Source organism: Clavelina lepadiformis, chromosome 4 (assembly GCF_947623445.1).
Source record: "Clavelina lepadiformis chromosome 4, kaClaLepa1.1, whole genome shotgun sequence".
NCBI lineage: Eukaryota > Metazoa > Chordata > Ascidiacea > Aplousobranchia > Clavelinidae > Clavelina > Clavelina lepadiformis.
In genome coordinates this window covers 6,396,183-6,423,911 of record NC_135243.1, presented here as the reverse complement: position 1 = coordinate 6,423,911, position 27,729 = coordinate 6,396,183, and the positions used below count along the sequence as shown (strand labels likewise).

At 37.2% G+C, this 27,729-nt stretch overlaps 2 protein-coding genes across 3 annotated transcripts; one reads left to right on the top strand and one right to left on the bottom strand.

The window, feature by feature from the left end:
- Nucleotides 1-9,827: 9,827 nt before the first annotated feature.
- Nucleotides 9,828-15,863, bottom strand: LOC143453353 (uncharacterized). 2 transcript variants are annotated; one of them, XM_076954649.1, is made up of 14 exons: nt 15,354-15,863; nt 14,652-14,815; nt 13,899-14,456; nt 13,630-13,784; nt 13,422-13,546; nt 13,092-13,270; nt 12,604-12,804; nt 12,157-12,307; nt 11,981-12,075; nt 11,695-11,824; nt 11,289-11,589; nt 10,995-11,098; nt 10,784-10,906; nt 9,828-10,679 (listed from the first exon to the last, which is right to left on the bottom strand). In XM_076954649.1, exons 1-14 carry the CDS (start codon nt 15,810-15,812, stop codon nt 10,296-10,298), a joined length of 3,129 nt encoding a protein of 1,042 aa, XP_076810764.1. In that variant the 5' UTR covers nt 15,813-15,863; the 3' UTR covers nt 9,828-10,295. The 2 variants fall into 2 exon arrangements, with proteins under 2 accessions (XP_076810764.1, XP_076810765.1); XM_076954650.1 differs by having other exon boundaries at nt 9,832-10,679; nt 13,422-13,492.
- A 5,290-nt stretch (nt 15,864-21,153) lies between these two features.
- LOC143452465 (kelch-like protein 36) lies at nt 21,154-24,179 on the top strand. Its single transcript, XM_076953457.1, has 3 exons — nt 21,154-22,655; nt 22,792-22,996; nt 23,109-24,179. The coding sequence occupies exons 1-3, from the start codon at nt 21,256-21,258 to the stop codon at nt 23,583-23,585; spliced, it is 2,082 nt and encodes a 693-aa protein (XP_076809572.1). The 5' UTR covers nt 21,154-21,255; the 3' UTR covers nt 23,586-24,179.
- The last annotated feature ends 3,550 nt before the right edge of the window (nt 24,180-27,729 follow it).

The following is a 27,729-nucleotide window of genomic DNA, read 5'->3' as shown; positions in this document are numbered from 1 at the left end:
GTTCGCATTTAAGCGAAGTTTTAAAGTCGCCGCGCACTGCTAAAATTTGTAAATACTTTTTGCAAGTACTGTGCTCAATGCATAAGAATGATTAAACTTTGCAGAGTAGTTTTACACTCAGCAAATGCTTTGACTCTAACATGTCAAGTATACCCGTTATCAGAAGACCTGTCTTTAGATTCACCCCGAATTTATACACTCTTGCCCTGTTCCATATTCTCAGACCTGGTCTAAGCTCGTCATCGCAACGGTGGTTATGCACGAATGTTGCCAAATTCGACCGATGCTCATTGCTCAAATTGTAAAATCTTTACTTGGAGCTGTCAATGAAAACCAAACCTCTATAGTTGGCACAAAACTAACCTGCTTGTCATGCCAGATTCACTGCTTTGGTTCTTGCCCAATTACGTCACACTACCAATCGAACGCACCCAATGATTTCAAACAGATGCGGAGGTTGATGTTTGATCACCATGCAACCAAGTTTCTATTAAAACGGAAGGTATTATGTTGCTAGAATTTGCTTCAACAAACTTCACTCTGAAACCAGAATACCAGTAACGCAAAACTCTCCAAATAACGCTATTTCAGCGTGTGACGTGTAACGGTATAGGACCGCGTGAACAAAACGCCGCGCGGCCAAATCGCCTTTTTCAGTCTTCGCACACGCTTTTTAGTGACGTCATAGTCACACTTGACAATAATGTCACAACGTCATAGTCACAACGGAAACAAAATTCAGAAACTCTTTTTCACCAATCAGTCCACGGTTAAGCTTTAACTTTTTTCCACTTTAAAGCCGTCAGAGCTTTCCCGTATGAACAGAACCCTACCCTCTGTAGCGTGTAATACTAGTGTGTAATAGTGTGCTAATACTGTTGCTTTATCATTGCTTTTAATCATTTTCAGTCTTAACTATATGTGCCATCTGGCCTTCCATGCGATATTAAAATGTTTCTCGAACAGAATTACTTTGCGGCATAAAATATATCATATTAATATTTATCCTAAAGCAAGATATATATGACATCGCTTTCACCTGCAGCTCATTCCACCAACTAGTCGCTACAATCGGAATTCTAACATTAATGATTATAAAGCATTCAAAGCTTAAAACTAGCAGCTTAATGCGTATTACATATACCAGTATATGACGTTGGCACGTTATGCAGAGATGTTCAATTCACAGGAGAAAAATGTTTTCTCTCAAATCAAACTTCTTGCAAATATTGCATTTAAGGTTACTGGTTAAATTAAGCTAAGCTTAGAGCTTTGCAAAGTATAGCAATGCTCATTAAATGCTTTGATTTTTACATCCCAAGTACTCATTATTAATAGACCTGTCTTTAGACTTATCCTTTAGTTATGTCCTCTTGTCCTGTTCGATTTTCGCAAACCTGGTCTGTGCTTCTCGTCAGAGTAATGAACAAGTACAAATGCTGCCGAATTCGACGGACATCGCGGATACGCGATTTTCTTTAGCAGGGAAAGTTTTCAATTTGGTCGCCGCGGCGAGAAATATCGCCGCCAGACGTCATTTAAATTGTGGTCAATCTTTTGTTTAATCTGGTTAAGCTGTTGTCACACTTGTAATATTGTCTGTTCTGTTTTCTTGTTTGAACGAAGCTTACAACTAAATGAGGCACTTTTGCGCAATGACGTCAGCTTCATACAAGCCACAGTTTTCAGAAGATTTTGAAGGGATTCGCTTTAATTTCGACTCACTAAAAATGACCGACATGAAAATATCTTCACAACGCTATTATTTCACGAGCGACATATCTCCAATGGGCCCAATAATCTTGTTTGTGCTATAATTCGTAGTCCGGGACATTACGCATAAGTGCATATACCTTGTATACACACACATATATATTAAAGATGCTTATAGGCCCAAGGGCAGAAAACAAGTAGTGGTAAGAGTATATGAGAAGCTTGATCAAAAAAAATCGACTAATGGTGTAAGTTGTTAATGTTTAAAAACTATCCACTGAATCTTTTAGCATACTTATAAAAAGCCCAAGCCCAAGTTTTTTTGCGGTGAAAATTCCCATCATATACGCATGGCTTAGACCGGACTAAAACCCTGGCTTATGGTATGCGCCAAATCATCCAGAAACACACTCCGTTTGCGGACAGGTTCATAACATACGCAATACATAATACAGTAATACGTAACGTAACGTACTAATACGTAATACGTAACATAAAACAGCATAATACACGCAACTACACTTGCTTTATCAGCAGGACTATGCTATAACCCGTAATCTTGAGGTATAACATATACTTTTGAATGCTCAACGAATATAGCAAACAACATTAACAGAAATCCTTCCAACTGACTTTGATGATACTTTAACTTTCTCACAGCAAGCTTGGTGTTTTGTTAATACATTTGTTTTACATATGCAGAAAGTTGTGCTCCTAAAGATGTTATGTGGCCAGAAGTGTCAGCTTCATATATTGTTTACACGCACTTCACTGACCCGTATAGACGTCGCTTGTTTTAGAAGCTCAAGGGCATTTAGGAAGATCAACTCAAATGACCTTTTCCACTTTACTGTAATATACTACAGGCTGCATGTAACTCTTAAACCAATTGCACAACTTGTAATTCGACTAAAGAAATTGTCATGTTTTGATGCGTATTCAAGCCGTTTATCTTGTGTTACGTTTATCTTGCTGCCGTCAGCCTCATTGACTGGATTTTATGCTGGCAAAACGAATCTCTAAATAAGGTTTGTACTGTATATGATGCTTTGTAATGACACGAAGACACCGAATTGTGTAGGGATATATACTACTGTCAAGTTATGAATTTTTGCAATATATAACTTGCTGTACGTTGTTGTGTTACAAAACAATGAACCACGTTCTTCGTAGGAATGTCGCAGCGGTTACAAATTGAAAAATGTCGAGAAAATAAAAGATAATAAGAAAAATAAACCAAACGAAAGAGCTAAAGCGTACCGGATATATACATGATGCAAAGCTGCGGAGGTCAAAATAAATCAACTTTCCTCTATTTTCCACGATAGTTATTGTTTCGAATAACCGTTTTAACAAAAATATTTGCGAGGAACTCCTATTCACCTATATTCACATTTTCATTTTTTATATAGGCAGCGTGGTTTTTTACAATAGAAAGATGGTAACACAAAGAGGCTTTTATAAGAAAAACTACCAGTATTATATAATAAATGACATTTGCCTATATACGTTGTTAAAACCAATATTGACTACAAACATAGTTAACGATATTTTGCCATTACACAATACTACAAGAAATAGATTTTGGTCTGGTAATTCGCCAATTAGATGCGATATCCCTGTAACTCTATCACTGCGTTAGGGTCGTTCTACATGTATACAGCACCTGTATATGGACGCTTTTTTAATTTATTCAGTTAACAAAAGTATTGCTATTGGTGGGTTCTAATTGTTGGGACTTATTTGCTTTTTCAATGCTTGACTATTGAAGAGACTTACCGTGGTCCAGCCCTGACCTATGTACATTTAACTAACTTGATGCCTTCGTCGACTTTCTTTCAAAGAGATAAACTCAAAGAAAGTACATAATCTTTATTTTATAACAATACTATATTATTTCCCAAACCTTCCTACACCGCCATCAACAACACTTCGCTCATTTCTTACATAATAATAGATACTGATATATCGTGGTATCTATTGTCCTGACACGGATGTTCTAGTCGAATATAGTTCATAATTCCTACCTACTTTAACTTTTAACCACTGACTGCTAAGCAGCGGTTGGGCCAAAAACATTTTACGTCTGTCTGTTTTACGTCCTAAAAACGATTACATCTTCCATTATAATACCTTCATTATGATACCGCTCCGCATAGGAAAGCAAGCTTCTACTAATCCTTTTTTTGTTTGGGCGACTTTTTGGGCGCAGTTCACGTGCTCTGTGTTGGCCCCGCGTTTCTTTATTACCTTGATGACATTTCCATATCACGGCTTACATTTTTCGCTTGAAGTTTAGTCAATCTCGTTTCCTCAACTCGCTTTTCTCTCGATTAGAAAATTAGAAAAAAGCAAAGCGAGTTGGCGCGACTTGCTTGCCTGGATAACTTAACATATCTTGCTACTGTCAGCCTCATTGACTGGTTTTTATACTGACAAAACGAATCTCTAAATAAGGTTTGTACTGTATATGATGCTTTGTAATGATACAAAGACATCGAATTGTGTAGGGATATATACTACCGTCAAGTTATGAATTTTTGCAATATGTAACTTGCTATACGTTGTTGTTTTACAAAACTATTAACCACGATCTTCGTTGAAATGTCGCAGCGGCTACAAATTGAAAAGCGTCGACTAAAAACAACACACATATTGGCACCGGCAAACCACAAAACATACTTTTTCACATTTTTCAAAAATCATGCGCAGACAATGCTCAATAAGTCTTACTTTGTAAGGTCGCCGACGTAGAAGTCGGAGTAATGCAAAAATAAACAATCAACAGGCTGCACTCTCTGTAATACACTGTGCGTGTGCATGCATTTTCGATGTACACAATACTACTAAACACTATGGTCGCATTGTATGCAAGACAAGTTTTGCAACCATCAGAAATAGCAACAATCAACGACATTAATCTTGGTTAATTGACACAAAACTTCATAACCTTGCTGACTTTTTCGACCTTGATCTTCTGACCTTGCTTGACCTTTTCAGTCAATAAAATATGGGTTTTACTTGTCTCTTATCATTAGTTCAATAATATGTCTTTAAATATGACACTTTGATGTCTGTGTTTTTTTTTAATCTTGCAATTTTTTTTCGAGTATCCCTGATTATCTGCACTTTATATATCAAGCTCGCACCAATCCGAGTGTAAGGAAGTGAATCTATTTTCTGAAGTTTTTTCTTCCACGCGACGTAGTAGTCGCCACTTACAGCGGCAAAATTTTATCGCCAGGCGTCTATCTTCTGCAAGTGCTTTTGTTGTTTGCTCATGGACGACCATAAGCCACGCTTACGCAATATATGGTCTTGCTATTGCCAGCTTATATCTTGCAAGTGTCGCGTGTAACGATCGATTATTTGATTATAAAGTGACTGTGATAAAGCGATCAAAAATATATTGTTTTACATCTCCGTAACTGTGTGATTTGACGTTCTCATAGTTGCTTTATTAGCGCCTACGACAATATAATCTGCCTAATTGATTATTTATTCATACCGCTCTAAAGTGAGATATATGATATAAATGCTATTGTACTTTATAAAGTATTATTCGGCTTCTTTGATTTTGATAGTAACGTTTCTTTCAAAGTAAAAGTGTTAAGCCGTTTCATTTTGATAAAATTAATAAGTTTTTGCTTTCTTTATGCTGATGTTCCAAAAATAAAATCATGTGACCACAAAGTTCAGAATACACTATCAGGCAGTTGTGTTAATAAATAATCATCCACAAAAATATTTGTTTACTTTCCACCACTGATTAGAAATTTTGCCAAATGTGTTAACGATATTTGCGTTTCACGTTCCAGATATGAATAAATGATTAAGGTCAAGATCACTATAGTTACAACGAAATTAGAATGTTTACCAACTTCACCGCCTCAATTACTGATCAGTTGCGTCACGCCAACAAATGAATGCACCCAGTGATTTACAAGCGTTTTATCACCGTACAAGGTGTACATCCATGTTTAAAAATCGTAAAGTAAATTATGAATTTGCTCTTTATAGAGACTAAATAAACAGACTAAATAGAAAAATCAACTAATCAAAATAGCACAGATCAATTGTGTTTGTTTGGGTGTGTGGCGTGATAACAAAGCAAACAATCTCGTTGAACAAAACGCCCCTCGGCTAATAAAAGCACTTTTACGGGTTCATTGTGCATGGAGCAGAAGGCGGCGGCCGAGATCTTAGATCCTTGTTGCGAATCGGATTCTGATAGCGTGCAGGTATCGTCAAAACCATCGAATTAAAACCTGTAGACTGCGTATGTTTACTGTGAACAACAGAGGCATCTGTTAATAAAATCAAACTATTTCACGTGCGTGGTTTTATGAAGAAAAGTAACTATTTTACTATACTTAGATCACACATCGCGCTGTTAAAGATGTCATATATCACGCTTAGCCATCTTTGTAAGCTAAATCGCTTAAAGACCATCTGCTTATGCACCTGGCGTAGGTATTCAAAGCCACACTGTTGATTCTCTCCCAATGGTTTGACTATCATGTTTAAGCCAAATCATGCCTTCCTAATCGAACTTTAATCTGTTTCCTTCAAAGAAACAATTTCATGGAATTGAAGCTACTTCGATTATTTATTCTACAATGCAATAGGTATATGACGCTGCTTGCATACAGTTCATCTAACTAAACAAACGCTTACTACTTCTGGGACGTTCACATCATAACAACATTCGGTGTCGATTATTAAGTGGGAAAAGCACAAACCGTGAAACTTGATTTTCATTATCTTAATCAGTATACAAGACACGCTGTACAGGTTTGTCCAATTTAGAAATAGAGGATTTTTATCTCCAATCAAAGTCCTTGAGAATTTTGCATTCTGATTAAACTGATTTGTCTTAAAGCTTTGCAGAGTAGCTACAGTATACTCAGTAAATGTTCGAATTTCAACGTCCTAATTATACCTTTATTAGTAACCTTGTCTATAAACTCATCTCAAAACCATAGAAATATAGTATCTTCCTGTCTTTGTCGTATGAACAGTCAGACAGTTTCGTGCCCAAAAGTCAGCAACCTACAGAGATTAGTTTGTCTAGCTTGCCTCACTGTGCCACAAACCAACGATTCCAACAAAGCAAGTATTTTAAGGCTGATTTACACACATAGCACAAGAACCGTTTACGCGCAATCGTCAGTTGTTATGCTTATCTGGCCCTTGGTATAAAAATGTCAGTGACGTGCATAAATTCAAAGCGTTTTGTCCACTGGGGAGAGCTGCAATTTAGCCGCCGCGGCAGAAATGTCCCCGCCAGACAAATAGCCGGTTTTTAAATGTTTTAATGTCACAAATTCAGAATGCTTCGCTCTTGAAACTGTTTACATTTCTCGATGAGTAGCGGGGCGCTTTATGATAGAAGCTAGACTTACAAGTGACTGAAGAAACCTCAATTGGCCTTTTCATTACTGCAGATTGCGTGGAACCCGTTTCTAACTATTATATCACCACTTGCGTAATTTGACCGTAAAAGATTTTACGCTTTTGATTGTATTTTCATGTCACATTATATAAAAGGTAGCCATTTTGACAACGCATATTTTCTAAGAGAGATTATTCGCTTTATTAATGTGTTTTTCTCTTGTTTCCAAAACTAGAAGGAAAAGCAAAACGAGACCGCGTGTCCATCTTTCAATACAACTCATATAACTAACTTAAATGGTAGAAATGTTTGAAACCGAATCGAAAGAGTTCACCTTAATATCTTTAAACTTTATTAACTTGCTTACTTACTAATTTTGTGGTGGGTCCAAAAACTGCGGCATTTTTACCGACACAGAACCGAATGGACTTGAACCAGCTTAATTAAAATATATCGAAATAGGTGCTAAGATAATGATCAATATAGTTGAATATAAGCTACTAGTTACACACACCATCAAACGAAGAAACAGAATTAACGTTGAGTTATAGAACAAATTTTTTCTCAAACTGTTACTGGTTTGGTTTTATTTTAATTGCATTCGGTCTAATCTACTGCTTACATGTTGACTTTATGGCAAGTTCAGCCCATGTAAAAAGTAGTTTCTATTTTACTTTTCTATTAGATAATAATTTCAATTGTAAATTACTGAGCTTTGATAAAATCGATAAACTTTCTTTTTTTTATACAATTAGCCTTATTAGGTTGATCTCACAAAAATAAATTAGTGCTTTTTTCAGAAGTTCCTTGTGCAGCATAAACTATCTCCCCAATACATTTATCGTCTTTTGGTAATGATGCTTACTGTGTGATGATGACGGATTTTTGTTCAAAGGCTAGCAATGCTTACGTAACACCACTTATTTCAATGTCTATATAATAGGGAACAAGTTCATTGTCATTAAAAAACTTTTCAGTTAAAAAGAATTACCATCCAAATTGCAGCTATAGCTATACACATTCTAGCGTGTTTGTTCCAAGACTTTTCCAACACTATTACTCATTGTTTGCATAATATTCGTTGAGTGTGGTTTTGATACAAAAGCTCCCTCTGGCGACAAAAATATCTGAAGCGTTAAAAACTTTTGTATCATGGTCATGATCGCAATACTTTTGTCTCTGAGCGTCGTAAACGTTAAAATATCATTTGAGAAAATTCAACTATTATAACTAAATTAATGATATGCTAAAAAACTGTTGACTAGACTAATATTCTCATAATTCTGCTATTATTGCAAGTTTTTATCATTAAATTTTAACTGCAGCTCTCAGAATGCTAGTTTATGACCGCACACAGCCCGCAGTGCAAGAAATAAAGATATTCTGGCCCGCAATAACGAATATTACAACTATTTTTATATCATCCGAAAGTATCAAATAATTATCTACAGAGAACAATCTTCCAGTTTAAATGTTATACTATAATAATAATAATGATAGTATAACTAAACTAATATAACTATAATATAACGAATAATTTATTATAAATAAAACTATTATGGTTGTTTTATAAGTTAACCTTAGACCATGGTTTTCATATTTTTATGTAGCCTTTTATTTAGCTTTTATTAACTATCACTGTCACTTTTACTGTTGGTGAAGTGCAAGCAATTTCTTCCTTGTCTATATACTTATCCCAAGCGATTTGTGCCGTTTGTGGGCTGCTGTCTACTTTATACGTCTAACTCTAACAGGACCTTTTTGTTTTTTTTTCTTTGTTGTTGTTGATTTTGCTGTAAGTAATTTTACTACAAAACACAGAAAATGTCGCCTTTGGAAAATCTGAGGATCAAGCGTGTTCTTATTATACTGCATGCGCAAGTAATTTTACGACATGCGATCCTGATAAACTTCAAGAAGCCTGTTGTTATAGGCTTCAATCTCGTAGCCACGCCTCGTGCTAAGCGGCCCATATAAGCTTTAAATTTAAATATTTATCCGGTAGTGTATTAAAAATATTTCCATTATTTTGGATAATGTCCACCAACAGACTTCCCTTTTGGTCTTTCGCAAAATATTTCAGCAGTTTCAAATATTACGATATCTTACCTGTAATTTAAACCGTGAAAATACAAAAACATTTTTCTAACTGTTTACCTTTATTTTGTTTCCATTAAATTTCAATTCAATTCATTTTCAACTTGCTAACAATATTGTTTAGAAACAAATTTAGAGAAACGTTTACGTTAAGTTCGTTACAGGTTGTGTTTTTACTCACTACTACCAGCACGTTTGCTTACCACTTAGTGGTAAGTATTTATTGGTAAGTTCAATTTTTTACAAGCCCTTGTATAAATGTTGTATAAGTATAATATACTGTAATACGTATTATAGTATAGTTATAGTATTATGTATAGTATAACATAAGTCTAATGGAATTCGACTCTACGAAAAGAGGAACCAAGTCTACGACTTGAAAAAGTAACGGAATAAATGTCAGGGGACCGCTAACCAATTTTCCACCGGTTGTTGCGACTAAAGCTTAAAGTGGGTTTAACCTAATTAAGGGCTTGGCTGGGTGTGGCTGGGTGTGGCTGGGTGTGGTTGGGTTAAACATTCAAACTCACCTCAAACGACAAATAATTGACTTTTATTTAAAAATGTGTCTTGTGTTTTTTTAACAGGAAGTTAATCTGCAGCTGAAAACAAAGGTCACGGAAAACCCCAATTGAAACTTTGCATTTAAGCAAACTCTTCACAATAAATTTCTCCCACCAACCACGTTTGGGCGGTTTCAAGAAGTAAGACTTTTAGGCTGTGCAGCTAACATTTCTCCAGGTATTCCGCACAATTTAAAATCTATAATTCGACATGAATTTAAATTTGGAATTTTTCTTTTTTCATTTTTGTACAACGATTTATTTCAACGGAGCAGACAAGGCACTCGATAAATCTTGTCTTACATATTCTTTGAACTCTTTTCAGATTTCCAGGTCTTTCACAAAAAAAATTTTAAAATTTAACATGTTGGTAACCAAAAACATGAGTAATTCTGGAAGTGTACAAAATTAAAAATCCAAATTTTGCGTGTCCTGATTATGCGTTCGTCAAAGAGCCGTGCCATGGACCTTGCCCACAAACTCAGCAGTTCATTTTTCTTTACAGCTAAAACTATTGGCTTGAATCTTTAAGTTTGTGATGTATTTCCATTCTTTGCTCGCGTTTGAAGTTCTTGAAGTCTCTTCTCCAGCTTTTTAGCATTGGACGACGCGCGTTCAGCCATGCTTAAAGCACTCCCACTTCGGGACGATTGAGGTGTTTTGCGGTTACCGTCGGGTGACGCAACAGAGTCGCGTCCTAAGCTCTCCGAGAATTTATAATTGCGCTTTGGGATGTGAACGTTTCGTCCATATCCGTTAGTTGGCGTCATTGTGCCATTTTCAAGTTGCTTCGTGTTGGGAGATACAGGAGGTTTATCTTGGTTTTCTTCTGTTTTCTTTTTTCTTCGAGCCATAAAGCGCTCCTTCAGAGCTGACGGAGTACTTTTAACTTGTAACATAGACTGCCTTTGCTGAAAAGAATAAGATGACATATTCATAAAGTATATAAACAAAGCACATATTAGCAGAAAAGCTCAATTATTCGGATTTTTTTTAATTTTTGACAGAAACTTACCTGTTTATACTTTTCGATTTTATAAAATTCTCTTCTCAAAGCCTGGCGCTGTTGATCAACCCATTTCTTTCTGTAGTCGGAGCAGAAGCAAGAGATCGCCTCAAGCATAGAAGACAAAGAGATCTCAACAAAACATACACCGTTTTATGTTATGGAAGATAGCAGGCAATATATAGTTGTAGCAATTGGGCAATGCTGTGTTGACTTATACCTTGGACTCAAGTTCCCAATTTGGCACAAAATAATCTCGAAAATCTTCAGCTGTCAGTACTGTGTCTTGGTAGAGTTGAGCCTGAATTCTGAGTTTCTCGGTAGCTAAGATCATCGAAACAAGGACAGTAACAACTTGTTTATGAGAAAACATATTAAAATACTGTAGCTGTAAAATACTGTAAAATACTGTAATAACAAGTAGCCGCAGAATGCTGAAACGCAGTTCCACCAATCGTTATAAAAAACGACAAAAAAATACAAGAAGGTAAAAGTGAGCATGTGCGAAGCATACCAGTCTCAAGAAACTCTTCCAATTTTGTCTGAAACTGCTCCGACTCCGCTGGAATGGTGCTTGCTCTTACTATGGTTGGAAGAAGATTTTTTCGGCAGTCCTCAAGTTCAACTGCAGTTGCTTCCAATTCGTCACCAACATCGGGTAAAATGACTGTAACCGCCCGAGCCAGGACGTCTTGATCCGGGAGACCGAAAGTTTCTTCGGCCCGAGGTGTTACCAGATCATCGAGAGTACCTTCTAGCTTCTTCTGTTCTCTCATCATAGTAACGACATAATCGAAGAGCGTAGACTCACCATTCTGGTACATAAGACATGGATGATTAATGCACAACATCAGATATCTACTTCAAACGCCAGCTATAATAGTTTCGTTGATGAATATATTTTAATGAGTATTCGTTACCTGGGTTTTAACATCTTTAAGCTTTGGTAAAATGTCAAGGCAGTAACCGTATGCATCACCCCTAGTTGTGCCTTTGTTCATGTGGTTTCCGAGTGTTAAAACGATCTCCAATACTTTCCTAAGGGTTTCACTACAAGACAAGCCACAATATACTTTAAACTCATTATCATAGAACAGAATTTTTGACATATTTTACGGGTACCACGTTATAAGCAAATTAGCCTACATGTAAGATATTAACTATATAAACCCTTTATATTTTGATTGCTCAATCTGTGTACGTCACCTTTTACTGATGTCATTACAAGCTTCTCCGACTGCGATCAGTTGTTCCTGTATCTCTACCATTTTGTCTGGAAATTTCTTAGCGAATATCCAACACTACAAAAGAATTACGGGAACATCAGCAGCATTTTTGCTTATGGTTTAATCTCCTGCATAAAAATAATGACAGATGCTTACTTTTAACCGCTCGTCCAGACTTGGGATCATGGCCAGCATCAGAACAAACTGCTCAGGCTTATCTAGGATGCAAGTAGGCTGAGCTTTCAGGGCATCAGCGATTTCATCCAGTTCTTCTGCGGATGGTCTCACATCGTAAAGGGCTTGTAGCCTAACAGCGATAAGTTGGTTTTTCTTTTAATTTTTAATATAAATAGCTTTGTAATAAATCAACTATTAATGACTAGTTTGCTGATTGTGATGTGATAAAATGTCCAGTTGCTGTTCTTGAAAAACATCCGACAATAATATTACATGCAAACGTCAGAAAAGTAATTGTGCAGTGGGTTAGATCATTTGGATACTTTTGCAACTTTAACATGTTACCGACGACAAGTTATAGTTGTTATATAGGCCAAGTGAGATAAAATTTTGTTTACAAACTTTTAATAAACATTCTTCACTCACGCATCGAGATCAAGCTTTGTGTCGTCCATGTTGACAATGGCATCGTGAATCTCATCGATTTTTAACCTAACTGTATTTGCTCGAATCCCGACCTGACGCGATCTTTCGATTGGCAAAACTTTCAGGACTTTTCCGTTATCCTGACTTCGTTCGCTTTTGATCCGAGGACCTTTAGGGCTCGGAGGTGGCTTGCTAAACATCCTGTAAATAAGACGGGAGTTTGCGTTAAGTATTTTTTACGAAGTGCGATATGTGGGTTATGATTTCAACTTAAGCATAATGGTTCAATTCAATTGTCTGGTTTATGAATAGATTCGGGCAAAGTGATTGCTTTAACATCAACTTGCCACTGTTAAAATATATCAGTGAGTAGGTTAAGCAACAGGTTAAAGTCTAGACCAATCTGAATTAAGAGAAAGTGATTATTTATTAATTTAATTATTGTTTTATTGCAAAAAATGTGTTCATAAAAAAATTTTACAAATTACTTTTCAAATTCGTCTTCATCAAACATAAAATTGTCCTCAACTTCATCCCAAATTGTTCTCTGCTTTTGTCGACTTAAACCCTTCTCAATCTTCGTCCAGAAGAGTGACTTCATCGAGCTCCTCCTGGTTGGAGACTGCATCGGACTTCCGGTGAAACTGGGAGAAGGCGGTGGGGGACTCTGTGAGAAAATTTTTGTCAAACAATATTTGCTAAAAAAGCAACAAAACTATGTGTAAGTTCTAAAGATTTTAATTGAAGTTGTAATTATAAATAACTTAAATTAAATTAAAGTATATAATTAATTTAAATAATTAATAAAAAGGTATTACCAAAGGCAATGTTAAAGATTCTTTCACTTTTAACAGATTATCACTCTCCTCTTCTGGCATATCAGCATAATCTGAAACGTTTAAATAGCTTTCATTTTCTTTCCGGTAGACGTCGTTAATGAGCTCTAAAATTAAAGTCGATTTAATTGCGCAAAAAAACAAAATTGTTTTGCAACTGCTTTGTTAAAAACATTTCTTTTATTTCCACCTTTTGTATCGTTTATTCCATTTTCTTTGTCGCTATCCTGCTGAAAGTCTTTTGTGATCGCTGTTGTTTTGTCTGGTTTGAGTTCGATGGAAATTTCTGTTGCACTTCCAGATCTGGAAGACGCACAAAATTCTTCCACTTTCTTTCCAGGATCACTTGAATGACAAAACAATAATTTTTTAAAATCAGCTGAAGGTACAAGGTACTGTACATGTTTAAGATAATTAAGATTTAAACATAGATTTAAGATATGGTTTTGTATCATTTACCTCAATGATTTTGCATTGGTCCCGTTATAAAGACGCGACGCATGTAAAATGCTTCTTTCAGACGTTTGCGTGCTGACAAATTGCACAACCTTTGTTGAAGTCGCGGTTATGGCGTCCTTGCCACGATCACCATCGGCAGCTGCTGTTGTTTGTTGATTTGTCCCTTTGTGGAAAGCATTTTGGAATCCTTTCGCTAAACCATAATTACTTGCACCTTGCCCAGGTGATTGTTTCGTAACAATGAGTGGCACGGTAGCGCTCTTTTGTTTAAGGACGTCAACGGAGGAGGCTTTTCTCGCCAAACTTTGGTTGCTTTTGACGTCTTTGGGGTTTGAACCCGGGTTAAGTGGGAAAGATTTCGAAGGCGTTGAAATAATGCGCTCTTTTCGACTTTCTTTCTTCACATCGTTTATTTGCTCTGGAATGTTTTTTCTCTCTTCTATATCAGAGCCATGGCCGTTTGTGTCCCTTTCAGTATTTCCCTGTCCGTTTATTTTACTTGAATGCCCGAATGTTTTTGCAAATGAAGTTATTTCCGTCACTTGCGGACTTGGTAATCTATAACAACATAACGCGAGCTTGTTGTTGTAACACATACAATCAGAATGAAAAAAATAGACTTTTTTACTTCTTCGTTGTAATATGTCAATCAAATTTTTTAACTTCGTTATTTCAATAATTATTTTTCAATTTCTTTTATTCTTTATTATTTATAGGCCTATGCAGGTATAATAGTTATGTTTGTTATTTTACCTTCTAAAGTTTTCTGTTGAGGGCTCATTTGAATAACTCAAAGTTTTGGTGACCCTTCTGCCGAAAAACGAATCCTCTTCCACCGCCGAAATAATAGTCGGTTCCGATCCATTGCTTTTGCTTCCAAAGTCTAATTTTCCTCGTGGTGATGCTCGAATCTTAGCCTAACACATACAGGTTTGTTATGTGCTGTGTAGGAAAATCCGTTTGCAAATAAATCGATTTTGTTTTACAGCAAACAAATAGTTTACTATAATCATATAAGATTGTAAGTCGGCCTTTTCCTGCTCAAATTTGAAAAACAATTAATACACTCTGCCACATTGGCATCGTAATTTCACTTTCTTAACACTAATGTGCATGGTCGTAGAGTGATAAAACCTCCCACAGAGAGCAAAACGCAACTTAGAAAAGGATGAAAGTCAAAGGATGAGGTCAAAAGATGACTTTGATTCATTCTGTAAATTCAGTTTTCCGGCCTAAATCGGACTTGAAATAAAACTTCAAGTTCAGATTAAAATGTAAAGTCCGTTTACAATCTGCTGAATCGGATTAAAGTGATGTAAAACTAATTCTTAATATTTTGGAACACGCAAGCGCTGACCTTGTTCTCACAAGCAGAAAAAAGGAAGTCATAAAACAGAGTAAATGCACAAGGTAATCTTTTAGTTCAACATTTCTGTGGTATAGTTATCAAGACACCTTAATCTCAGCTCCATCACAATTGTCAGTTTCGATCGAAATACGAAGGATTGATTTTCCTCCCTCGCCGTTGCTGGGTCTTTGCATGCTTCTTTCCTTAAGACTCTGTCTGGTTAATGGAACTACTTTGCTGGGGCTCTGTGCCCTGGCTTTCGCTTTATTGACCACTTGAGCGACGTCTGTCCACCTGTAGATCTGAGCGGAGTCCTCAAACGAAAGGCTATTGGTCGCGCTTTCGATATGGCCAAGGTCCAAAAGTTTCTGAGCGTATCGAGCTGCTCGTTCTCGCGAGCCTTCAAATTTGCTGTAGTATATAAGCAACCTATCGATGAGCACCTGGCCCTTAAAAACGTCTTTTGTTGAGGATGTTATTCCGGGCATTTTGTCCTGACCACGCGCTTGGTCATGAACGCTACCGTTTGTCATCAAATTCTTGTCCGCTGCTATCGGTGGGGCCATTTTTAGTGTATTTTACTCGAATTTATATTTAGCTGTTACCGTAAAGTTTTTGTCATCTGTTTTTATGAAAAACAAGTACATAACTTATTTATATATTAAACATAATCCCTAATTTAGTATTTAAAAAGTACTACACTTTGAAGTAATATGTTAAACAGCAATGCACAATTTTTATAAATATCTTTTATAAAATCTTCCAAGGTCTTATAAGCTAACTCTCTCAACAATAAGCTTAATTTTCCACTGTCTGTACAATTTGGCTTTAAGGACCCTTGGAGTACTTACAAACTACTCTATAATGGGCATTTATGACAAAACCTTGCAGGCGTACAGACACTTCGGAGTCCTTACCTAATTCCCAGCATCAAATTGTATTGTTCGAGAGTCAATCAACAACATTTGATATGTTACATTTCTTGATTTAAGGCTTCGTTTAATAAATAAAAGAATGGTTCTTCACTAATCGTCCTTTTGTAGCATGATAATCTTGAAGTTTTGATATAAATGTTAATAAATGAAATCGTAAATGTGATGCCGCATGCTATATGACATGTCAATTAATTGCAATTAATTGTTTTATCTTCCAGCTAAACTTCTTAATTTTTTAAATTTAATTTGACTTAACTTAGTTTTTCGCTTTGTTATAATATAAGTTTTATGAAACCATTATTTTAAGAAACAAACACCCTGTAATTTATCTGCAGCTTCTGTCTCCCTACATCAAGTAGCAAGCATGCTGCATGATCTATCACTCACTCATTCACATCACTTGAATGCCGTGAATGCCCATAAATGAACTCGTAGCCGCTCAAATATATTCCCGCTATTTCTCACGTTTAACTGGCTGCAAGTTCGTATAGATAAGGCTCAGAGTAAATTCTTCAAACATTTTCTTTACTGAGTTAACAACCCTACCACAATGGCCTGAAATGTGATATTCGGCGTAGGTAGCGATGGCTACTAACTAACACAAAAGCTTTCAAATACGCACGGAATATAAAAGTGCTTTGTGAACGTTGAAAGCACTCTTGTTATTAAAGGTAATAATCGCTGTAAGATCAATTAATACGCGTCTCTTTAAATTCCAAACTCGTGGAATGAACTAGAGTAAATATTTTTAAAATGTCAATTCAACGGCGCCGAATAAGTAGAAAAGAAGACAATAAACTACAATAACAAACTCGACAATTGGATCTAAGTAATATGTTTTTATTATAGGATTAATACTAAAGCTAATTGGGCTCATCCTTATCATAACTTAAAGATCACAGTTTTCTTTAGCCTAGAATTGTGCACGTTTTTGTTATTCAATCGACCTCGTTTTACTTTCTGTACATCTAGGCGTGTCGATCAAACCGAGGATAAAAGTATGATGGACAACACGACAAGCATTGCCTGTTGCAACAATTAATACAGCAGGGTTAAAACATAAATAAGAGACTCTTTTTACACATAACTAAACTAGAAGGTGGAGTATTGATGATGCCAACAAAGATTTTTACAATTATCTAAAAAATGCTTTCTTGCAACAAGAAGTTAAATAATTTTTTCAAATATAAAAATAGCATTAAAAATAACACAATTTTAACCGTAGAAAAACTGCCTGTTCTCGTTTTTAACCTGTTTGTTGTTTTCTAATCAATTTTATAGTTGGCGCCAGAGAGTCACTTTTTTAAAACATTGCGCTTGGAGAAAATAAGGTCAATTTTTAAGTCGTCACAAGATGTCGTGTAAGCGCTTATTAATTGAATGTTGTTCAACGGGCAGTTAACTGGTAGATTTACAGATTCAAGCTATTACTTTGCTCGATGTTTCTAAAGGATTATTATTATTACGTGTGTTGTCTTTACCTTAGATTTATTGTTCTTGTCGCCCAAAGCCGCCTGTCTGTGTAAAAGTGACATTGATGGCACTTCAAAATTTTCCGCTATTTCGCTGCAAGGGATGATGCAATACAATACAGGAAAAAATGAAAACGGTTTCATGATAAACCTTACGTATCAAACTCTAAAAATACTTTAATGATCTATATGAATAAGATAACAGTGTTACGTCATACTATCATTTTACCTCTGAAAAGTGGGAAATTTTTATCAATACAATTTCACCGTGGCATTTGCTGCGGAAAAGATTTCTTATATCGAGACAACACTTTTTAATAAAGATCGTTCTTGGAACTTTGAAAAATACGTTTTGCGTGTTTCGTGTAACCTTTTTAAAAGAAAAAATCTACGTTAGATTTTCATAATCTGATGCAGGGTGGTCCAAGACTGCCAGCACAAAGGGCCACATAAAGGTTTGAGGAAAACATTGCGAGCCGCATATAAGGGAAACTCTAGTCTATAGCCTAATACAAGCAAAGGACTGAGTTCACTGATCTAATCGATCTAATGGTTTGCAGGACTTCTTGATACTTTATACTTGGATGGGACTCCAACAAAAAGCAAAAATCATACATTGTGTCGTCACACAATACAGTGACGTTAGCCATAAAAAAGCATTGTTACTTCATAATAAACACATATTGACTTGCACTTCAATGTTGTGCGGCTTATCTCGGGGTGTGGGTTAATGTAATGCGTTTAAATGAAACCTAGTTGTATTTTAACAACTGCTGATTTTGCTCTGTAAAAAACGGCGCAATGAAAGTGTTCCCGGGCCCCTTGCCAGGGTTTGGACCACCCAGACCTGATATGTAAAAGCTGGTAATTTTATTCAACGTGGGTTATCTAACACGTAATATCTTATTAACTTGTATGATGCAAATCTCAATCAAAACACTATGGCAGAAAACGGAAGCCCTGATCACACGTCAGACGCGTTGCCACACTTGCCAGGGTGTGATTGCATGACACGTGTGCATTGAGTCGATGTCAGTGTATTTGTTTTGATTCCTGCTCTGTTTTACTGTAGGCGGTAAAGCGCAGAATTAGAATGAGAAAAGCTCAACGAAGACGTTTCCATCGTATAATTAAATTAAGTATTTCCACGTTATCATGTTGAGTCGCAGCAATATTGTTTTGAAATAAGTGTTTTCTCCACGACGAGAGTGTATTATTTATAGCCTTAGGTCTACTTGAGATATCAGCAATTCTATGGTTGTGCTATCACGCGTTAAAGGCGTGATCAACGCGTGGAAGTCATTACCAAACGCAAGTTTTGCGCGTGGTTTAATAAACGGAAAGTCTAAAGAACATAATCATATACCATAACCAGTTTTTAGTTATTTTATTATAGTAATCTGTTCAGCCTTTCCGTGATTGGTTTATAGCACAGCAAAACTAGTTTGGAGCGGTTTTCCCAGCAACTAGTTTGCTCCTGCTTGTTGAGTTCATTTGTAAACCCAAAAGTCATTAACCTTTAGGCTTCTATAACCATATCTGACAGGTTGGCTATGGCTTATGTCTGTTGGTTACTGTTGGTTTTTAGCTTTGTTTATTTTTTCCAAAATACAAAGTGTTTTGAAAATTTTTGCGGTATTATGCGATGCCGCTACTTCATACGATTGTGTGCTGCATAATTATCCACAGATTATTTGCACGTTATCATATCACAGATAATATTGTTTGTTTTAAAAATATTTAATTAAGCCCAAGTATATTCAAATAACTCTAGCCAAAACTTTCTCCAGAGTCCAGACACACTACACAGCAAGTTCGCTACAAGACGTTACTAAAGCACAAGAGTGTACACTTTCTCATTCGAAATTCAAAACTTCCATTGTGAAAGACGCCTGACTAAGGCGTGATAGACTTATGGGGCATGACAGCACGTGTGCGTGCGCGGGGGCAATCAGGTACGTGAATGATGACGAAATATGTCAAATAGATTGTGGTCGGAAACATTCAACCAAAATAACACCACTCGGTTGGTATTTGATGAATCAGAGATGGAACACCCGGTATATTTCAGGTTAGTTCTCTTGTAAATCTTTCGTCTTGATATTGCGTAACCGTCTAGGCTACCGCTATATAACCGGCACGTTGTTACCACCGACGTGGATTCGCTTTGTAATCTATGCGTGGATAGGGACTCTGGATTTTGTCGTTGGAAAGATTTACGGTCGCTTCTTGGTTCAGAAGCCTGAATTGTAGACAGGTTTACGGTGAATTTTTCAAAAACGTAAAAATGTGAAGGCATCTTAAAAGTAACTCCAGTTTATTTGCGACACACAGGTCGAGGTTTGAGGATATTTCAATAGTAGAATAAAATCACTTCGGGGATAACTGTAAAATTTCCCTAATAACTCCTTTAAAGCAATAACTTTTTCATGTTTTTTTTTAATAAGGTCGAAGTCTTATTGCAATTTTTCATACGTTCTTGCAAGAAGTGGTCAGAAAGACCATGGTTTTATTTCGTTGATAAAATTAAAATGGACGCTCATAGGCTTAGTATGGAAGGGTTTATTGTTAAAACTAATTTAAGATTACCAAAAACGGGTAATAATAATGCACCATGCATTGCCATATTCAACCGGAATGCAGTTTCTGAAGATTGAATTATTTTATATTATACTGTATTGTTGATGAAGTATCAAAAATCAATCGCTTTCAGTTTCAATGGTAAGATTTATAAATTTTATTTTTGCTCGTAATTTTTTTAAGATAATTTGATAATTTTAACGATGTCATCGGAACTACACCCAAAGATTTTCGTAGTTAAGTTTCCAAAACTCGTCATAGTGTGCAATAAATCTCAAATGACGACGTCCTCCAGGTAGCGCACCTCGGCCACGCTTTTTCCTTCTCAGTGTGCATGCCGTGATCACGCTGTTGACGCATGACCATACAAAGAAAAAAGGCTTTTCACAAAGCTGTTGCTGAATGCCGAGGAAGCGATGCTGTGTTGACTGGCAATCGTAAAAACAGGGTGCTGTGCACTGCTGTTGGTTTTTTCGACAGACGTTATTAGTTTACTTTGGAGGTAGGTGTTGTCAGGTTGTATTAACTATGCAGCTTGTTTTGTAACTAATATAACGGTTCATAACTAGCAACCTTTAGACTTAGAATTTATTAGTTTTTTGTTCAGTAGTCTACTCCTCGAACCTGCAGTGTTGGGTAGGGTTGCAGTACATTCAACACGTAGATAATGCTTTAGAATAGAAACAAAACAATGTTTTAGAAATATTACGCTTATTATTTGATTACAGCAAATACTCTATATTTGCTTCGTTTGAGGTTTTGCAAAGCTTATTGCTGCAGGCGAAATGTTTCCCTGGTGATAAACGAGAGTTACGTAACCATATCGTGAAGGCCTATAGAAGGCCGAGCGTTGATTCAGTGACGATCTCGACTGTGAAAACAGCGCTTCGTGTTTGATTTAGGAATTGTTTTGAATGCTGTTTATCAGTAAGAAGTCGCATAGGCTACGAAGCGGTTGGTAATATTGGTGTTTTCCTTCGCAGATATACATGATTTAATGTTATTAAAAACACTGAGAAACGATGAGCTGTATTAAGAAGTTCAACTATCCACTCTTTGAAAGCGGATTGGTGGATAAGTCTCAACATGCCTCCTTTCTCTTTGACAAAATGAGAACTTTTCAAAGAGATGGCTTTCTTTGTGATGTACAAGCACCGTCTCATGAAGATGTGGTCCCAGCCCACAAAGTAGTTCTTATGAGTGCGCGTTCGTCCGAAGGGGACCACCCCATGACCCCTGCTTCCCCGAACGACGAAAGCCCGCGCCCATTTTATCCCGTCGACGATGTTTTCCTTGTCGACGAAGCTTATTCCCCAATTTCCAATGACGGCGATGCAACTGAAGACGAGAAAAATAATTCGCTTAGGCGTCGTTTAAGCACACTTAATGAGCTTTGGGAGAGCCGCAGTTGTTGTGACGTCACATTAGTAGCAGACGAGTGTCGTTGTGACGCTCACAAAGTAGTCCTGGCGGCTTGCAGTTCCTATTTTTCGGCCATGTTCAAGTCGGAAATGAAGGAAAAAGCAATGCACACTATTACTCTGAAGGGCATCGACAGCGGCTTCTTCCGACGTATGTTGGATTTCATTTACAAAGGCGAGCTGCTGAATGCAGACGTTGAAGAAACCATGGAAATGCTCAATGTCGCTGTGTTTTATCAAATCGTGCCCTTGATCAACTGGTGCAACAATTTTCTGCTCCGAAACGTTTCATCCCGCCAAGTTTGCGCTTTGTACGCGCAGTCAAAAGACCTAGCGCTTAAAGAAGTTACAGAAAGCTGCAAGTCGTATATTCACGATCATTTCGTTGAAATGGACTCGGTCGATAGCGACATCTGCGTTCTTAGCGCGGAGGACATGGCTTCTTGCTTGAAGAGTAATCGCCTTGGTGGCTTTTCAAACTCGAAAACCGAGGCATCCATTTTGAGAATTGTACTTCGTTGGCTATTGCACAATCCACAAGTGCCTCCTGTGGTCCAGAACGAGATTATTTCGAACGTAAGGTTCGCCCTTATTCACCCGAACGATATTTTAAAATGTTCCCGCGATGTTGCCGCCAGCGCCCCTAATTACAACGCAGACATGGCAGATATCCCCTACTACAATTTCTACTCTTTCGGTCCGGTTTTCAGAAGTCGCGTGATACAAGCGCTTGTGTACCACGAAAGAAGATTCGCTCAACCACTGTTCCAGAACGAAGTCACTGAATTGCGCACCACTGAAATGAAATTGGTTACCGTCGATGGTGTCCTGGCTCAAAATCCTGTCAAATTGCCGTCAGGATCTCGCAAGGTCTTGCCAGCGAGGTACCAGAAAGGTGCTGTACGAAAGATACAGTGCCGAGACCCCTACCACAGCGTTGTAGAACTGAATGGATTTATTTACACGATCGGAGGCACAAGAACATACCAAGACGGCTTCAGGTTAGTTTTCAAGCGATTTCAGTTGTCATATTATAAGCTAATGCTGAGCCACTTTGTTTCTATTAAGACTGTTTACATTGACGGCATGTTAAGTGTTGAAGAAGCGGTCAGTCATGTGAATATTTATATTTTACAGCCGTTCAGTCGTGCGTTATGACCCGAGACTTGACGAGAGCATTCAGGTCGCCTGTATGAACGAAAAAAGAGGTGATTTTGTCGCCGTGACGTACGGGGATTATATATTTGTGTTCGGCGGCCGCAATCGACACGGTGTCCTGACTTCTTGCGAACGCTATGACCCTGCCAAGAATATTTGGGTATTCATCTCCGATCTTCCACAGGTGAATGGAACATCATAAATTAAGAAGTGCCGTTTCGAATAGTAGAGGTTTCAAGCCCAGATTATAACACTAACGTTTATAAAATTTTAAAATAAGTTTTACTCTTTTACAGCCTATTTACATGGCGGCTGGGGTTGAATGCAAGGGATGCATCTACATATCCGGGGGGTTCAATAACTGCGCAACTGTTGAAGGAATGCTCTTGTACAACCCCGTCCAAGACAGCTGGTCCCAGATCCATTCTCCAATGGTAGCCGACCGCGGATACCACGTAATGATAAAGGGCCACGACGGTCGACTTTGGGTTGTCGGAGGGGTGGATAACCCGTTTTCAGGTCGAAATGTTTGGGAGGTTGAAGCCTTCGATTTCAACACCGAAATGTGGCATTTCATGGGTCAAGTGCTCCCGGTAAAACTTTTTGAGTGCACGGTGCGATTGAATGCAATGCTTAACAAGGATGGACACATTTGCATATCTGCCGTTAGCAGTCCTGAAAAATATCCAATGGTCGAGTACCACCCTGACAAACACATGTGGCTTGAGATGAAAAACTCTTTGGAATATTCGGAAGTCGTTCCTAATCCATAGTCAAGTGACTCGTTGCACTTACAAACTTGTCTTCCAAACTGTTTTTTCTTTCGTACAAATAGATGAACGAAATATGTCACAACGTTGAAGGTGTCTACTTTACACAAATCCATTTAGTTATTGCCCACGCACTTTCATTTAAATTGGCAGTACAGTATTGCTGTGTTTTCACAAGGTGCTTATTTCAATTTAAACGAAGGGTTGTGCTGTTTTCAGACCTTAATGAAATTTTGTAGGTAACTTGTAGCCTACTTTGCTGCATGCCGAAATCCACACATAATCCAGGATTGGATGATTAATGCTCATCTTTAACTTCAAGTTACTGTTTAAAAGATACACGTGTGTGTGTGTTTTTGCACGACCGAATGAAGTTAGTCAACACTTATGTTGCCCCTTCCCAACTTGCTCTGATTGGCTAAAAGTTATCTACGCCATAGTATGTCGCAATACTTGCTCTTTTGTTACCTACTTTTTGTGTGTGTTCAGTCAGAGTACATGACTTGTGTACTTAACGTTCCCAACATTGGGTTTTCATGTCGTCTCTCAGTTCAATCATTTCTGATCTATTTTTATAATAAAGCAAAGAAAACAGAAGCTTCGTAACTGCTCCATACAAAAAACATTAGGTGAGTTTGTCAAGTGAGACAGTAATTTAGCTCGTTTTAAGACGTTGATATACCACTTGGCGTGAGGTTGAGATGGTCTTGAAATGGGTGTGCTCGCGTACAAGTGTGTGTGTGTGCGCGCGCTGAGTATATACAGAGTTTGCAGACTTCTAAGGTCAGCAACTTGGAAAATGAATCGTTCAAAGTTCGTCTGCATTGGTTTATGATTACTTTAGGTGAAGTAACATACACCACGACAAAAGGAAAAGCAATACTGATAAAACAGCCGCAAGTGCCACTTGTTTGATAAATCAATGTATCAGTCTGTGCTCCGTTTAACCTACAATTCTGCAGCTTGCAGAATAAACAAATGCTGCAGTAGCAACCTGGAACGGTATAGGTTTATTTTTCTCTTACTCCATTACAAAATAAGCCATCCCCATCCCTGAATAATACTGCAAGGGATTAAATTAAAAAAAATTATATTAAGCAATGCCAAGTCTACGGAATACGCCCCGCTTGCAACGCTATAGGTACGTCTAAGCCCTTTTGCCCGCCCTACGATTTATATGGTTGCCACCAAGTACAGATATACTACATTGATCTGATGCAAAAGGGCACATTCTTTTCAATGCAATTTTTGGCTGCTTTTCACCTACCTTTTGAGACTTTGGAAAAACAAAATTTTTGTGGTTTTTGCAAACTACTTATCTGATTACAATACACGAAGAACGCACCGTTGGTATACCTGAACTTGGTTGACATACCCACGGTATTTGCACTCAGAATAACCTTGCTATATAGCAGGAAATGGTTTGCGGTATGCATTTTTGGGGCCTGGCACGGGCTACATCATCATTATCCAGCGAACAACGAACAACATTTATCCGCAATTAAGCCGATTTCTATTCCAACAAATATGTAGTGGACGGTTCACAAATTAGACAGTCATAAAAGTTTACTAGGAATTCATACCTCCTTTAAAATCAGCATCATTAGTCTTCGAATACATCAATACAACTGTAAAAAATTAAATGCAAGTACAGCAAGCTATGTTAGACATGAATTAAAGTAACGCAGAATAGTCTGCCAAAAAAAACGTTGCATGAAGCTGTTACAACCATAAAACAATGTATTAATTATGACAAATAGAAAATTAAAATAAAACATACTTTGCTGGAAATATAACTACACCCCTCCATTGATAAAAACGAATTGGAATTGTTTTATTGTTGTATTTTGTTATTGGTTAAACGACACAATAAGCAAATTAGTTTATATCGAAATGTTTGACATGTTTTATCGAATTGATCTTGTTGAAGGTAGGCTGCATAATCTTGAAACAATGCGAATACACGTTAACCTTGCTCGGGTAAGTTAGCTGTAGAACACTTGCGTACGTGGAGGTAAATAAAGTAAAAAAGATTAAGAACATTTGCACTTCAATGAGATAAGAAGTTTGTTTGTTTTAAACACTTTGCTGTTAGTTAGTAGGCTTACTGTACAGTATGTCAACAATAACTTTTTATGAAGACATACGTCTATACATGAAATGCACATATTACAGTCGAATCGTGTGAATATGATAAGATTCTGCTGTTTAGTCAAGTAGACAAGACCGATGGGAAATCTGAAAAACAATACTAATTCAGCGACGCATCATGTCGACACTTTACCACACCCAGCCAACACCAAACAAAAGCCTTCTGTTGTACTTGTCTGGGTAAGCGAAGGGTTCTGTACCGGATTGAGCTCGTGTCAAATCGGTTCGTTCTTTTTGTCAGTGTTTTGCCCCCTAGCCGAGGGCTTTGTTGCAAATTCGCTTTGTTACGGCAATACTTCTAAAGCCAGCAAATTGTCGCCGGTATATCAAAACATACGGCTCGCATGTAATTTCAAACCGTATTATAAACTACCGTTCCCTGTTAAATAACTTTAAGTGCCTGTAAAAGTTATACATATAAGAGATATAACGTACATGATAGACAACTGCCGTTACGGAATAAGGTTGCGCAATAAACATGACTGTCATGCGTGCAACGTGCGTGGGTTCAGCGTTTTAACTTCGTGCTCTCAATTCTACGTCTGAATGTAGAGGTAAACCGCCATTACATTTTCAACACAAGGCAAGGAATGCGGTTTAGCTTGGCGTAATGGCGTTTCCGCATTTTTTCTGGGTTACCCTTGTCGAGGACGCGGTTGTATATCATGAACATAATAATATCGTCAGTGAAACAAGTTCAAAATAGCCTGAATAGTTCCATCAAAGCAATAAGTTCACGTATCTTTTCCATACTTAACTAAATACGGTCACGGTCTTATTCTACCCGGTGAGGTTCTCATTCAAATACTTTAAACTTTGTTACTGTGTTGATTTTATTTCTGTATTGAAAATATTAGCCTGTAAGCGCTTTTCTGTCTTAGGTTGCATGTCATTTCGATGGTTGGCATTGTCATCAGCTCTGCGTAACAGGTGCCACGACGAAGAACATCAGGAAACTTATTCCGTTGTATTGTGTGGATTATAATTATCAAAGCCAGCAAATTCATAGGATGATTTGAACATTTGCATAATTTTTCGCTTAACCTATAATTATTATTATATTAGAATCCTTTACGTTTGACATATATTTGCTTCCATAATGTTAAACCGGTAATGCTTGCGTACGTTTAATATACGGTAGTTACAGGTGCTTAAACGCCATTCTAAAGATGAAAGGAAGAACATTGCACTAATCTAAGACAAACGCATGTACGCCAATATTACAGGACCTAACTTACTTTACCAATTTGTTTCAAGTTTTGATGAATTAGACCAAATGCCGTAAGATAAACGCCAAATTCTTTTGGTATTTAAATAAAACCGAAAAATATTATATTTCTTTCGAAAACACGCGTTTAAATCCTGCGTTTGCTTTCTTTATTTGTTTGCCTCCAAAATGGCGTTTTTATGTTTCACTAAACATTCCAGGCAGAGTTTGTTACGTAACGTTGAGCTGCGTATTCGTACGTATGTTTTAGTTTAAAAGAGGAACTTGTATAACTTTGCTTTAATCAGTTTAATGCATTGGCTGTCACCAAAATACAGTGCAGTTATACACGAAAGTCGCTATGAACACAAATATGCATCGTGTGACACTGCACAGCTAACTCGTAGTAGGTCTACATCATGTTTCTTGTAAACGTGTTTATACTTACAATAAATCGTGCATTTCTCACAAGACGGAGTGTTGTTTTTGGCGTATCTTTCGAAATCTACCTTATCTACGCATGGTATTGCGTATGTTAATTTGCCAGAAGCGATCAAAACATTCCTCACATTATAAACAAAGACCGTAAATCAGAAATCGATGTCCGTATAGTTACCTATAAAGTTCAACAACATCCGGATCTCTGTTGCAGCTTTGGTTGACCACGTTTTTTTTACCGCAAAACCAGCTGTTTGATTGCCATTGGTGACTTTTTGAGGCGTTAATCTTAGTCGGTTTTGAGTAGAAAATTCCGTTACGGGCCGGCCGTCACGTCGTTTATTGTTGTTT